General features: G+C 34.8%; 1 protein-coding gene across 5 annotated transcripts in view; it reads left to right on the plus strand.

Annotated features, from left to right (window-relative positions):
• Positions 1-15,073, plus strand: part of CLCN3 (Cl-/H+ antiporter 3) — a 92,935-nt gene that overhangs the window by 60,612 nt on the left and 17,250 nt on the right. For all 5 annotated transcript variants that reach the window (XM_045798665.2, XM_045798664.2, XM_045798668.2 and 2 more), the window contains 7 exons: positions 2,049-2,148; positions 3,557-3,744; positions 4,712-4,834; positions 5,971-6,177; positions 9,815-9,895; positions 10,793-11,338; positions 13,780-13,966. In XM_045798665.2, coding sequence (XP_045654621.1) covers positions 2,049-2,148; positions 3,557-3,744; positions 4,712-4,834; positions 5,971-6,177; positions 9,815-9,895; positions 10,793-11,338; positions 13,780-13,966 — 1,432 coding nt within the window. The remainder of the gene's footprint in view (positions 1-2,048; positions 2,149-3,556; positions 3,745-4,711; positions 4,835-5,970; positions 6,178-9,814; positions 9,896-10,792; positions 11,339-13,779; positions 13,967-15,073) is intronic.

Consider the following 15,073-nt stretch of genomic DNA (forward strand, 5'->3'; position numbering starts at 1 on the left):
AATTTAAATTCAGTACTAAAGGGCTTTTATTTAACCTCTAGTTCTTAAATCTGTACTTTCAGTCATGCTAAAAATCTCATCATCACATATATAGTCATATGATTTACTTCACGATACACACACAACAGTTTCAAAATATTACCAACACTATCACCATCGATGTGCTTACTGGAAAGTTTTAGTGTTTTCTTTCTCTCTCTCTCTCTCTCTCTTTTTTTTTTTTTAACAATAGTTTTTGTCCTTAGCGTTTATCCCATTAGGGTCACACATACAAATTGTCCTAAAGTCCCTGTCCCGGGGCGCCTGGGTGGCGCAGTTGTTAAGTATCTGCCTTCGGCTCAGGGTGTGATCCCGGCATTCTGGGATCGAGCCCCACGTCAGGCTCCTGCTGGGAGTCTGCTTCTTCCTCTGCTACTCCCCCCCGCTTGTGTTCCCTCTCTCGCTGGCTGTCTCTATCTCTGTCAAATAAATAAAATCTTAAAAAAAAAAAAGTCCCTGTCCCTTCTAACCTGTTGCCTCCCTCCTCTTAAAATAATGATTTACTCTTAAAACTGTATGGTTTATCCCTTTATTTTTAAAAAATACAAGCATGTATACTTATATGCTTTTTCTTAGATAAATGGTAGCATACTGTACACACTTCTGTCCACCTTGCTTCTCTCCTCTCCATAACACTGCATCTATCTCTTTCTTTTTTAGTGAGTGCAGAATTTATTACATATATTGCAGTTTACTTAACCAGTACAGTATTGATGAACACTTAGATGATTTCCAAATTTTTACCTCTTATTATATGAAACATTACAGTTACTGAGAAAAAGCAACATGGGATTTAATGATTATTTTTGAAAGAAATGAACCTACCTTCAGAGTCTAAAGAATACTTGGTATCTGTGATTGGTTGCTTATAGTATAGAAGGTATAAAATTGCCTTATTCAACCCAGAACTTAACTGAGTCTTTTTAGTGAGGCCTTATGGCTTAAAATAGACCAGATATTTTAATTCCAGCTGTAGCCATACTGTGGGACAGTTTGAGCACGTAAGTCCTAGACTGAGAATATGGCTTTTTATTTTTATTTATTTTTAAATTTTTTTATTTTTTCAAGATTTTATTTATTTATTAGAGAGAGAGAGAGCACAAGCAGGGGGAGCGGCAGGCAAAGGGAGAGGAAGAAACAGGCCTCCTGCGGAGCAGGGAACCCAATGCGGGGCTCCATCCCAGGACCCTGGGATCATGACCAGAGCCGAAAGAAGATGCTTAACCGACTGAGCCACCCAGGCACCCCAAGAATATGGCTTTTTAAAGCAACAATCCTAATTGAATGGAAGAGGTTTGGGCTAGTTAGGGATAGGTTTAAAAGTACATGCTTCCTAAGAGAGAAAGAGTTGCCTTATTGTGTCTTAGTCAAGTGAGATCTGGCAATCAAATCTATTCCTATCCTGCTAATCTCACTTCCTCCACTGTATTCAGTAGAGGACACATCTGCCTTACACAGTGATAGAAGAGAGCCTCTGGACCCTACAAATAGGAATAGAGCTCACCATACCTGCATATTTACAGGCCTACAAGTTTTGGCAGGCCCTTTATTCACATGACTATTCTATACTATTCTGTGGTACTGTTATTAACTGGCCTTACCTTTTAAAGAGTATTATAATCCACTTAATTGCTGGGACCAGAAAATGGTCAGGGAATGACAGACATTTCAAGCCATAATGTCTTATTTCTGTCAATATAAAAGTTATGTATCAGCTAAATTTGATTCAGTTGAAAACACCATAGGCCAGACTCTGTGTAGTTTGTGGACCCCTTGCTCTCAAATCCTGACGTTTTTGTTAAAAATGCAGATCTCTGGGTAAATGTTTTTCATCTGGTTTACAGGTATAACAACTGTCTGACAGTGATTCTGCCCCAACTCACCTTTCCCATGATTTAAGTTTATGGATTGCCGTTTTATGTATAGTAACTGAAAAAAACTGTTAGATTCTAGAATTGTGGCTTCTCTTCATAGTTTGAAAAATGAAGCATAAACATTTCTAATTTCAGATCAACAGCAAAAAGAAAGAATCAGCATGGGAAATGACAAAAAGTTTATATGATGCATGGTCAGGATGGCTAGTAGTAACACTAACAGGATTGGCATCAGGTAAAGAAAAATTTTAATGTAATCTTTTTTTGGTTAACAGAAAAATAAATCGTTCTCCCCTCTTTCCCACAGTGTTTTTTTTTTTTTCCAGGTCCTGTTGGATTTTTAAAAGTATTTACTTTGTTTCTTTCAAGAAATCTTGTTAAATATAAGACTAGGAGGCAGGAAGCTTCAGAGTCTAGTCTTGGCTCTGTCACTTTAAGTGTCTATGCAGTTTGGTTGATCCTTTTGGGTTCTGTTTCTGTGTCTATAAAATACGTGGTTTGGTCCAGATAATAAAGTATCTTTTAATATTAACATCATAGTAAGTAGCTAATTTATTGAGTGCTTCCTATATGTCATGCACTGCCTTAAAATCTTTGCATGTATGTAAAGTGCATCGCAGTCCTATGGTGTAAGTGCTGTTGTTACCACTGTTTTACAGATGTGGTGCCTGAAGCACAAAGAGAGGTTTAGTAACTTGACTAAGTTCATGTAGCTAGTAAGTGGCCAAGCAAAGATTTACATTTAGGCAGTTTAGCTCGAGAGTCTGAATTTTAACTATCATGCAGTTGAGTATCCACAAAGTGCCTACGTGTGAGATTTTAAGAAATAGGAGTTGGAGATCTGAAAACAAACATTAAGGACTGTTTTAATGACTTTCCGTTTCCACCATGGAAGATTATGTCTAGAAGAACATGAGGAAAATTAAAATTTATGTGGAGAATACAGGGAAGTACTGATACCTCTAATTAACATGCACAAGAATTTTGTGACCCCTGTGTATGTGACCTATTGATCTTTTTATATGATGAGAAGGTCCTACATTTTGACCATAAATTTGTATGTTTTTTGTATTCTGTCATTAAAATGATCTTGGCACATTTAATTTTCTGTTGTTTAAGGAAAAAACTGAAAATCTGTCACAGTAAGTCATTAATGTTATGAGTTTCACTAATTATTTCTAATGGACTTTAAATTTTAATGATATTGAGATTGTTTGTAAATTTATTAAATTTCAGATTGAAACATAATAGTAAAAAAACCTCTGGCTTTAATAACCTGATTTGTGAACCTCCTGCTAGATAGCTGTCTTTTAAAGATGTTTTAGTATCTTTTAAACACCTTTATTACAGATCACAATTAACTTAAATAATGTAACTAGTTTTAATTTCAAACAAAGAACAACCATTTTATATTAAAAAGGGGCTATCTGTATTTTTTTAGAACTAATATAAACTTATTTATACCTAAGACTTAAAAATATTAAATTTATGTAATATTCCCTATATGACCCTTTATGTATAGGGAGTCCCCAGCTTTCTTTGACTCTCTTAACTTGATAGTTCTTAATACTCCAAAAATGGATTTACATTTTTTTTGTTTTGTTTTGTTTTGTTTTACACCTACCTTCAACATGTTTTTACAGGGGCATTGGCTGGATTAATAGACATTGCTGCTGATTGGATGACTGATCTAAAGGAGGGCATTTGCCTTAGTGCATTGTGGTACAACCATGAACAGTGTTGTTGGGGATCTAATGAAACAACATTTGAAGAGAGGGATAAATGTCCACAGTGGAAAACATGGGCAGAATTAATCATAGGTCAAGCGGAAGTAAGTCTTGCTGGGTTTGAAGGTGAATTAGTAATTGATATAGCTAAATGAGTCTCCAGTTCATTTAATCATAAAATTAATCACATACAGATGATTGCAACTGCATTAAAAGAAAAAAAGAAATGTAATAGGATAGATTGGAAAACAGGAGAATACATTGCAGCAAGTAAAACGTGAAGTTTCAAGAAGCTTTTTATTAACTACATAGTCACATTCAAGTCTATTCAATTATGACAACAAATATATTTCTTATTGTAGAAAAGAAGCGCAGTAGGATCTGTATAATCACAGAAAGTTAATATGAAGTCAAGTTATTAAAACTGCTTAACATATCATGATTGTTGGGAAGTATAAATTATCAAAAAGTTTAGTAAAATAAGCCTCCTAACTGGAGATATCTTGAAGAAATCCATAAATTTTTCTTTGTGGCATTATAGTATTTAAATGATTACTGTTCTTGACGTTCTGTAATGAAGAACATTGTAAAAGTTAGAATGTTATATATATAGTTACATGGTCATATAGGGATATATTTTGAAAATTTTGTTATAGCTGAATTTTTGAGCTAGAAAGAATATATTTGCTGATAACTGGTCAGGATGCTGTTTTTCACTTGATCTTCAGGAGAATTGCAGCAGAATGAGATCTAAGTGCAAATGCACTTTTGTCTTCAACTATTTCCAAAATGTGGTTTGTGGATAGGCAGAGGTTAAAGTGCAGCAGATTTTTGGCAACAAGACTTTAGGTATCAAGAAAAAGCTAGGAAAATGTTAAACAGATTAAGCCTCCTTGTATATATGAACATGTGTTTTGATTCTAAAATATTTTGTTCATATAAAGCTTTAACTATTATGGAAGTAAACCAGGAAACTTTTATGAGTTTCATACAAGTTTCTTATGTGGCAAGCACTTGCATTCAGGGTGCACTCTATATTAAATTCATGCTATTAAACCATTTGCCTTTTAGGGTCCTGGTTCTTACATCATGAATTACATAATGTACATCTTTTGGGCCTTGAGTTTTGCCTTTCTTGCCGTTTCCCTGGTAAAAGTATTTGCTCCATATGCCTGTGGCTCTGGAATTCCAGAGGTAAGCCATGCAATATTTTAGTATCATTAAATATTTGGTAATTGTTATGATGTTGATCTTTTTGCCTGTATGGGGAAAAACAATTTCTGGGGAAATTGTTTGTAATATGAAAAAGAAAATTTAAAAAATGTAAGCTGATTGTAGACATCACAAGAAATTCTTCCCCATAGTCATATCATCATTAACTGTGGAGGTTGATTTTTTTTTTCCACCTCTAATTTAGAGAAGATTTAGTTATAAAGCTGGAAAAGTATTATGTGACCTAAAGTTCTTTGATGGATTAGGTGATGTTTTGCTGCTGTGAAGCTGATTTGAATATATTCACTCTCTTTTTATGACTATCTTTTAATTAAATAATTCTTTAATTTGGCAGATAATATTTATAACCATTTTATACTTTAAACATTTGACCATAGTGAGGCAATAGTATAAACTTTTGGGATTTATTTTTTATCAACAGTAATTTAAAGAATATACTCAGGATTGAGTGGTGTAATTTAAAGAATATACTTAGAATTGAATGGTGTCATGGGAATGCGTTTCTTTTAATTTTTAATTTTTCTGTCTTAATTTTTCTGTCGTAAGATCACTTTTTCTAATGCATTTCCTTTTGAAACTTAATTTTAGTGACTTTTAAAGTTTTGTTAATTAAGAATGTCTGTAATAAGGGGCATATCATGCAGCATTTAGCTGTTGTCACTTCTTAATATATAGGAAAATAATACACATAATGACAGCACTCTGAGAAGACCAAATATCCTAATTTCTGACACAGAATATCTAAATGTATCTAACTATATTTCTACAACAGAAATATTCAAATTTACCTTTTCCTTATTATGTAATTACAACCCTTGTATTAAGGTCTGTATTCCCTTTAACATGGCCTTATATTCTAGTTTTGTTCATGAGATAGGGTTGACTTCGATCCTTGCTTGAGAAGAGAATTAGAATATGATGTAGATTGATTATATGTAGGATGATAGTTAAAGCTTTTGAAAAATTGTGAATTGTTCCATGGTTCACCAGAAAAATTTACAAGGTGGTTTTGTGAGTAAAACAAGAGAGTGACTTAAGTTAGTTAAATTTTCCTGTTTCTTAAAGGAAATTAAGCTGTCTTAATCTTTTCTTTGTAGATTAAAACTATTTTAAGTGGATTCATTATCAGAGGTTACTTGGGAAAATGGACTTTAATGATTAAAACCATCACGTTAGTACTGGCTGTGGCATCAGGTTTGAGTTTAGGAAAAGAAGGTCCTCTGGTACATGTTGCCTGTTGCTGTGGAAATATTTTTTCCTACCTCTTTCCAAAGTATAGCACAAATGAAGCTAAAAAAAGGGAGGTAAGTGTCTTTTGTGGTTTATTTGACAGATAAATACCTATTACATAGACTTATATTGGTGAGAATTTTCTAGTGTAAAAAGATCACGTTTTAACTCTTTTAGGATAAATTCTGTATTCAGATTCAAATGTGAGAATCGTTTGCTTCTTCTCCCTTTTTGAGTATTTCTTTTTTTTTAATGTTTTTTTATTATATTATGTTAATCACCATATAGTACATCCCCAGTTTCCGTGTAAAGTTCGATGATTCATTAGTTGCGTATAACACCCAGTGCACCATGCAATACGTGCCCTCCTTACTACCCATCACCAGCCTATCCCATTCCCCCACCCCCTCCCTTCTGAGGCCCTCAGTTTGTTTCTCATAGTCCCTAGTCTCTCATGCTTCATTCCCCCTTCTGATTACCCCTCTTCTTTATCCCTTTCTTCCCCTACCGATCTTCCTAGTTCTTATGTTCCATAGATGAGAGAAATCATATGATATTGGAATGCAAGTTGGTACAGCCACTCTGGAAAATAGTGTGGAGGTCCCTTAGAAAGTTAAAAATTGAGCTACCCTATGACCCAGCCATTGCCCTTTTTGAGTATTTCTGATGTCTTTCTAGAGTCCATCCCCAGTGCTGCTCAGTTACTCCGGTATTTTAGAGAAGTTTTGATAGACTACCTGATGTCCATTGGTTTCAGTTGAATTTCACAAAGCTCTTTCCATTTGTTTTTGCTTTGCCCCTTCACCTTTCTTCCTCTGAAGTTTTTCCCAAATGTAACAATATTTTTCCTCTGATTTCTCACCATCAGTATTTTTCCAGGGTTGGGAAGTCTTAACAGCTGTGTTTTCCTCTGGAGGAAGTGTCTAATGCCCCTGAGAGAGGTGTGTCATCTGCAGAGAGCTTTTTGGTACCATGAAGATGTTCTGAGGGCCTTTAGGACCTTCTGAGGTTTAACTCAAGAGATTCACAGTACAGGGAATATAGGAATTCCTCTTTATTCAGCTTTTAGGAGCATTTATTTCCTTTACTTTTTTTTTTTTTTTTTTTAGGCCAGCCCGAGATCTAGGAGGGCTTTAAAATTTATAAATTATAGAGTTCCCTAATGTTTGCACATTGCTGTGGATATTTTCTGGAAGAAAAATGGGCTCCTGAGACCTTTTGTATTAGCTCTACACTCTGGGAGCCCAATCCCTTGTTTTCCCAATCTAATCTGTAAGCCAAGGTGGTACAGAGCACTTTGGGTTTTTAAGATACCATATTTTTGTATCATTAAATATTGAGAACTCAGAGGTCTCTGACCCTAGCACAGGATCTTTCATCCTTTGTTTTTAATAATACAACAAAAAAGTAGAATATTTTATCAAACTGATTCTTCAATTGAAATGACTCCTCGTTCCTTTTAGTGTTAGTACTAAAACACTATTCGTGCATTGGCAGTAGTCTGAAAGAGGAACACTTAAGACCATCATGGTTCCATCTCTGAATGATAATTGTGATTCTAGTATTATGCTCTAACACAAATAGCTGACATTATTGATTACTTATTATGTATCTGGTACTGTGACAAGTCCTTGCATTTTCAAATTCAAATCTACAATAACCGTATTAACTTGGCACTATTATCCCCATTTGTAGATAGGAGATAAGGGCATAAAGCTGCTAACTTGTCTAAGATTATGTAGCAGAGTATCAGAGTATGGATTCAAATTTATTTTTCTCTTGACTCCAGAATCTGTACTCCTTACTACTACTATTACTATTACTATTATTACTACTACTACTACTACTACTACTACTTCTTCTACTATGACTGTGGATATGTGTGTATATTAAAAACAAAACAAAATGTAACCTAAAACTATGTTGTAGCATAGCAAATTAGGCCAAAAATGAGCTATAGCATTTGTCTCTCCCGTGCAATTCCTTTCCTTGCTATTGTACCTTGACATTTTGGGGATAAGATTTTTATTTGTATTTATTCATTTTAAGTGCAAAATGAATTTAATTTCTGTGGCATTTTCTAATAAATTATACTTTAATTTTAAGATATACACTGTGATGATTAATAATGTTTATGACTTTAACTTTGTTCACCTTAGTATATAAATGTCTAGAGTTTACTTGTTAGATGAAAACATAAAGGCCTCATATTTTGGTTTTCTTCCTTTGTATACTTCCTTGACATTTTTAATTAAATGATGCCTTGGTACTTATAAAACATTAAAATGTGTGTGATTTATGGGTACTGGGTGTTAACTTGATTGTAAAATTCTATTATATTAAATGTACAATCAGAGAATTCAGTTAAATGTGTTCTCTACAGTCCTATTAGTGGGAAAAAACAAAATCGTTAAAATTGCTGTCTTTCCCCAAATAAGCAGAATCTGCATTCTTAAAGCCAGGTACGATTTACTTATTTTTTTAAAAAAAATTTTATTTATTTGAGAAAGAGAGAGAGTACGAGAACAGGGGTCAGGGCAGAGGGAGAGGGAGAGGGAGAGAGAAACCCAAGCAGGCTTCTTGCTGTGAGTGGAACCCAGCTTGGGGCTCCATCTCACAACCCTGAGATCAGACCTGAGCCGAAACCAAGAATCAGATGCTTAACCAGCTGCACCACCCAGGTGTGCCTAGCTGGGTACAATTTAATTAAAATAAGTATTTATCTTTAATTTGCCAAATAGCAGCCTGATAATGGAGATCATGGTCTTAATTATATATAATTTAATTTTTATTATTTCCAGTTTCTTTTTCATAAATGTAAAACTTGACCATTTGGGAAAATGCTTTGGTACCCTCATATTTACTGGAATGAAATAGTGAAAGGAATAAAGACTCGTAGGAAAGTAATTACAATGTCCAATGAATGTATATGCTTAGTTGGCTTCACACTAGTGGGAAGTGGGCAATGTCCAAGTGACAGACTAGGGAGTTGGCGAGCGGATCTGTAAGAGCTTTTGTGGATATTGTTGTCTTCTTTAACCTTATTGTAGGGTTCCAGTTTGGAAAGACCATGTCGTAAGGGGTAGCCATTGTGCTTTAGAATGAGGCTTTCCATGTTGGCAGTAATGGTATTTTCAGAGGATTTATAGTAGTGAAAACAAGGCAACTCAATAGGTTTTAAGTTCCCTTTAAACAATTTAGAAAACAGTAATTATTAGGGGTGCCTGGCTGCTCAGTCAGTAGAGCATGCAGCTCTTGATCTCAGGGTCATGAGTTGAAGCCCCACGTTGGGCATAGAGCTTACTTAGAAAACATTAATTATTAATATGAAGCAGTTAGCTCTAAAATCTGAAGAAATTATATCCTATTTAAAAATAAACTACTCTCCCCCTAAACCCCAGTTACTGTGCTGTCACTGGTCTTCCCGAACATCTTGAGACTTTTCTGTATTTGCCTTTTCTTCTTTGCATCCTATTTACATTAGGGTATCTCACACAATGTTTTTTAACCGAGTATTGAATATGTAAATAGTCTTTCAGTTAAAGCAGAAGAGAATATGTTTCTAGAGGAAATATTTGCCTCTGTTTGGGGAGAAGATGTGTGAGTTAACTTCAGAAGAGGCATTTCAAAAATTCAAGCAATGTGAAGAATTTTTATTTGGTGTATTTGAATTTATAAGAATATATGAAATAAGCCAAATCTTCTTTTTAGGTGCTCTCAGCTGCCTCGGCTGCAGGGGTTTCTGTAGCTTTCGGTGCACCAATTGGAGGAGTTCTTTTTAGCCTGGAAGAGGTGAGTAAAGAAAACAGCAACTATAACATTATGCATAATTAACATTACAAATATTATTTTGGCACGCTTTTCAGTTTTATAGCTAGTATAATAGATACAGACTGTGTATTTAAGTTTTCAGATTTAACTTCATAAAGTTATTTTTCATTTATTCTTACCTACGGAGTAATATGTTACATATGTTCTGTACCTTGAGAAAAGCCTTAAAAATATTAATCATGTATAAATATTAGTGATTATTTAAAATTTAACTTTGTTGATGTATTTAAAAGTAAGCAGAAATGGATTTGGCTTAGTAGAAATTATTTAACCACTGTTTGCTAAATTATCGCCCATGTTTTTATTTAAAAGTTTTAATCAGTTCCTAAATTGTGAGTTTGTCTTGTATGCTTATTTCTAGGGTAGTTATTGGTGTTTAAGAAAATGATTTTAGTTGTGTCACTGGCATATTTTGCTTTTGTTTTCTCATTGGTGCTTCAGACTTTTTACATGTTTACACAAAAATGTGAGAAGGAATGGTTTAAAATTTGTTTTTCCAGTTTGTGTTCTTTTCCTCTTTTTTTCTATAATATAGTAGAGGCAAATTAAATACTTCTTTATGAGCTCATAGGAGTTGGTGATCAATCACTACATGATTGAATTGGAGGTGAAACTCATTTTGAAAATAAAACAATGCTGAGTATCTGAAATAATTATTAGACATTTTTGATCAGTTAATATTGGGAATTTGTAATGATGTGATAGCCAAAGTTAATAAAACGTTTATTTTTTTTTTTACCACAGTAAAATCTATTATATGTAAACTCTAGCTGCAGCAAAAATTAGACTCAAGTTATAACATATCAGAAACTTCTTATAAAATTATAGCATTAATTTTTCTTTTTCTTTTTTTTTTAGGTTAGCTATTATTTTCCTCTTAAAACTTTATGGAGATCATTTTTTGCTGCTTTAGTGGCTGCATTTGTTTTGAGATCCATCAATCCATTTGGTAACAGCCGTCTGGTCCTTTTTTATGTGGAGTATCACACACCATGGTACCTTTTTGAACTGTTCCCTTTTATTCTCCTCGGGGTATTTGGAGGGCTTTGGGGAGCCTTTTTCATTAGGGCAAATATCGCCTGGTGTCGTCGACGCAAATCCACCAGATTCGGAAAGTATCCTGTTCTTGAAGTCATTGTTGTTGCTGCCATTACTGCGGTGATAGCCTTCCCTAATCCTTATACCAGGCTCAACACCAGTGAGCTGATCAAGGAGCTTTTTACAGACTGTGGTCCTCTGGAATCGTCTTCTCTTTGTGACTACAGGAATGACATGAATGCCAGTAAAATTGTGGATGATATTCCTGACCGTCCAGCAGGCCTTGGGGTATATTCGGCTATATGGCAGTTGTGCTTAGCACTCATATTTAAAATTATCATGACAGTATTCACTTTTGGTATCAAGGTAAGTGCTAATGTGAGGTGCTATTTAAATAATTTTGGCATGTTTAAAACTTGTATGTAAAATGAGCAGTGAAATGTTTATCTAAAGGTGGTTATTTCATAAATGTAGGCTGAAAAAATAGCGAATAAAAGAATTCCTTCGGATATATTGTTGAACATGGTTATCTCTTACTGTGTAACACATGACCCCAAAACCTAGCAATTTAAGATAACTATTTATGTTGCTCTTGATATTGAGTCAATAATTTGGGGAGGACTCAACTGGGCATGTTTTGTTTATGGTCTGTCATACAAGTCATCAGACATGGCTAAGGCCGGTCATCTACCACCTAGTCTGGGAAAGTTCAGGCAACTGGGTCTGGAACATCTGGGCTCTTGGAACATCTCTCTCTCTCTGTCTCTCTCTCTGATTTTTCTAGCACGGTGCCTTCAGGGCATTTACATTTCTTACATGGTAGCTCAGTGTCCCAAGAGGATCGTTTTTAACCTGGCCAAGGAAGTCATGCACCATGCCTCATGTTGCTTTCTATTTGTTTGGCCAGTAATAGAGGCCTACCTCGTAATTGGAGCAGTGTCAGAGAATTCATGATCATGTTTTAAAAGCACTTACATTAGTTTCCTTTTGCTGCTATAATAAACTACCACAAACTTAGTGGCTTAAACGTCACACAAATTTATTATGGTTTTGGAGATCAGAAGTCCAAAATGGGTCTCACTGGGCTAAAATCAAGGTATTTGTAGGGATTTATGGAGGTTCTAGGGGAGAGTCCCTTTCTTCCCTTTTCCAGCCTTCTAGAGGCTGCCCATATTCCTTGGCTCATGGCCCCCTTCTCCCATTTCAAAGCCAGCAATGGGTAGTTAAGTCTTTTATCTCATTGTCCTGACACTAACTCTTCTAAATCCTTGTTCCACATTTAAAATAACCTTTGTGATTACTTTTTGCCCACCCACTTAATCTAGGGTAATCTTCTGTTTTAAAGTCAGCTGTTTGACAACCTTAATTCTATCTGCAACCTTAATTCCTCCTTACTGTATAACATAAGGAATTCACAGGAATTAAGATATAGAAACTTTGGGGAGGCATTACTCTGCCTATCATAATACTATCGGGTGTTAGCTTGAAAGGACACTGCAGACTGTTAAATTACTAGCCTATGAATACCATGTCTTTTTTCATCAAGAATTTAAGGGAGCTAGGCCTAATGCCCTGGCATATTGCTTCATTTGAATTTAGAGAAGTGAGAATAACATTAATTAATTAGTGGTTTGCCAGTGAATGTTATTCTCTTATATGACGGTCAGTGATGTGGGTGGGGATCAAATGTCAGCTAATCGTTGTTTTTTAAATTAATATTCACCAGTGAGAATATGCTTTCAAAGATGTAAATTATGTGGAATAACACCTTAATTTCAACAAAATCATAATGATAGTTTTTGAAATATGGTCTCTTTCTTTTCTGTTGTTTTCTATTTAGTCCACTGGTTATAAGAGTTAAATAATAGAAAAACCTTGAAGTTAAAAATTTTTTTCATAGTGAATCAAGTTAGCGCAACTATTGAAGCTCCTGTTTCTATGTAAGTTGATTTTCGGTAAATCCCAATTTTCTCATTTTTAGTTGAGCTACAGGACACTGGAGACCATTGGCAGGTCTTTGTTAAGTCCCTCCTTGCCCTGTCCTCTGCCTGAAGAATCCTAACTGGCAGTAGAGTAAAACATATTTTGATCTCTTTTATTTGGATAACCTTTTAATGATCCTGATACTGTGTTCAACATGCCATTATTTTGTGTTCAGCAAATTTATTTCATATCCAGAACATTTTAGAGCTATTAGTATTTTAATCTTTAAATGATCTTGCTTAAGGTGTTTACTATTCCTATTTTCTTCATTAAATTTAATTGATCAATAAATATTTTTCTCCTTGTATGTATCGCTAAAAAATATTGAAGGACCTGATTAGGTTGTCCACTTCCCATGGTACCACTTAAGAGGAATCACATCTAATATTTTTATCATTTGATAAACAAAAAATATGTAGCAAGGGTGTACTGGTGGAGTAAAGGACAGTTCTTCACAGTGAATTGATTTCATTTTATGAAAAATGCTTCATATTGTCCTTTTTCTTCTTTCCCCATTTCAGCTTAGACTAATGAAAATTTTGTTAGGGACTTGGCATTAAGGAACCCTTGAGCTAAAGGATAAATAACCCTTGGGTTATTTTCTCTTTGGCCTAGAGGAGGTCACTTGGTACTTTGTAACTGAATTCGTGAAATTATTAAGATACCAGTAGAACAATATTTTGCTGTAGTTTTATTTGTACTAGGATTTTGCTATGTAAATATAATGTGAAAAGAATCAAAAGTGTTAGAAGTCTGTAGAATGTGGGTTCCAAGCATCCAAGTAGAGGATCTCTGCCCAGTTAAGCATTATGTTTTTGTTACAGGTTCCATCAGGCTTGTTCATTCCCAGCATGGCCATTGGAGCTATTGCCGGAAGGATTGTGGGGATTGCAGTAGAACAGCTCGCGTATTATCACCACGACTGGTTTATCTTTAAGGAGTGGTGTGAGGTTGGAGCTGATTGCATTACACCTGGCCTTTATGCCATGGTTGGTGCTGCTGCGTGCTTAGGTAACGTAACTGCGTCTATGGGTGGATGTTTGTGAACCTGAGAGAGTAGAAGAGCAAGTGTGAGAGCATGTTTATGCTTAGCTGGTGAGGTGGGTGCGGGTGGTACAGGACAGAGGAAGAGAATGTTTTAACTAAAATGAAGCAGTATTGCTGTTATATGGTGTTTATGTAGTACTGGTTTTCATTTTGCCTGTCTCTAAACATTTCTTAATGCAAAAATTTAATGGCGGTTAGCATCTTTTAAATATAGCGTAATGCTTTGTGACAGAAAACATCTCAGGACAACATAGGCTTAATTTGAATTTTGTCCAGGGAGATTTTTGTTCTTTTCATTGTCGAGGATCTTGGCCCACCTATGGTGACTATATGGTTCCTGAGATTAGCATTCTAGCAAAGCGTCAGACTAGCTTTGGCTCTGCGGTGACTTATAGTTAGCTGTAGTGGAATATTTCTTTACCAGCCCTCCTCCATTTAAGGTGCATTTATAGCAAAATGAAGAAAGGTAACTACTGTTTTAACGAAAAAAAATCTGCATTAAATACTTAAGAGTCTATTGTCCTCTTGGCTATGAAAAATAGTTATTGCTTTTTATATTTAAAATGTCAGCTGAATTTTGGTTATGATATTTCAAAGTTTGTATTTTGACTTATTTTTGTTAAGGGAATCAAAATTATATAATTATTGATCTTCAAAAGTATAATATCAAGTGAAAGTGAGGGACAGAATCATTTTCACCAAAGTAGCAATTATTTAGTAGTTGCTTTCTCTTTAGCACTGTGGTAGGTGCAGTGAGTGATACAAAAAGAAGTATAAAACATGGGCCCAACCTCAACTACACTCAAGTTGGGGAGACAAGACCAAAACTGAGAAAACAATAGTGAGCACTATATAATGATTATATATAGTACTGAGTCTATGAAAATTGTAGGAATCTAGAGAAAAAGGATTGACGTAGTTCAGGTAGAGTAGAACATGAGCTTTATTTAAGATTAGTAGAATTTAAAGAAGAGGACTTTTTTGAGGAATATCCTGTGAAGGCAAAGGAATTGGGAGAGGGATTAATTTAGTATTCATGGAGCTTTGAGGATGCTGACAATATTGAAGTAG

Source organism: Ursus americanus, chromosome 13 (genome assembly GCF_024610735.1).
Source record: "Ursus americanus isolate L20-20 chromosome 13, mUrsAme1.1.p, whole genome shotgun sequence".
Classification (NCBI taxonomy): Eukaryota; Metazoa; Chordata; class Mammalia; order Carnivora; family Ursidae; genus Ursus; species Ursus americanus.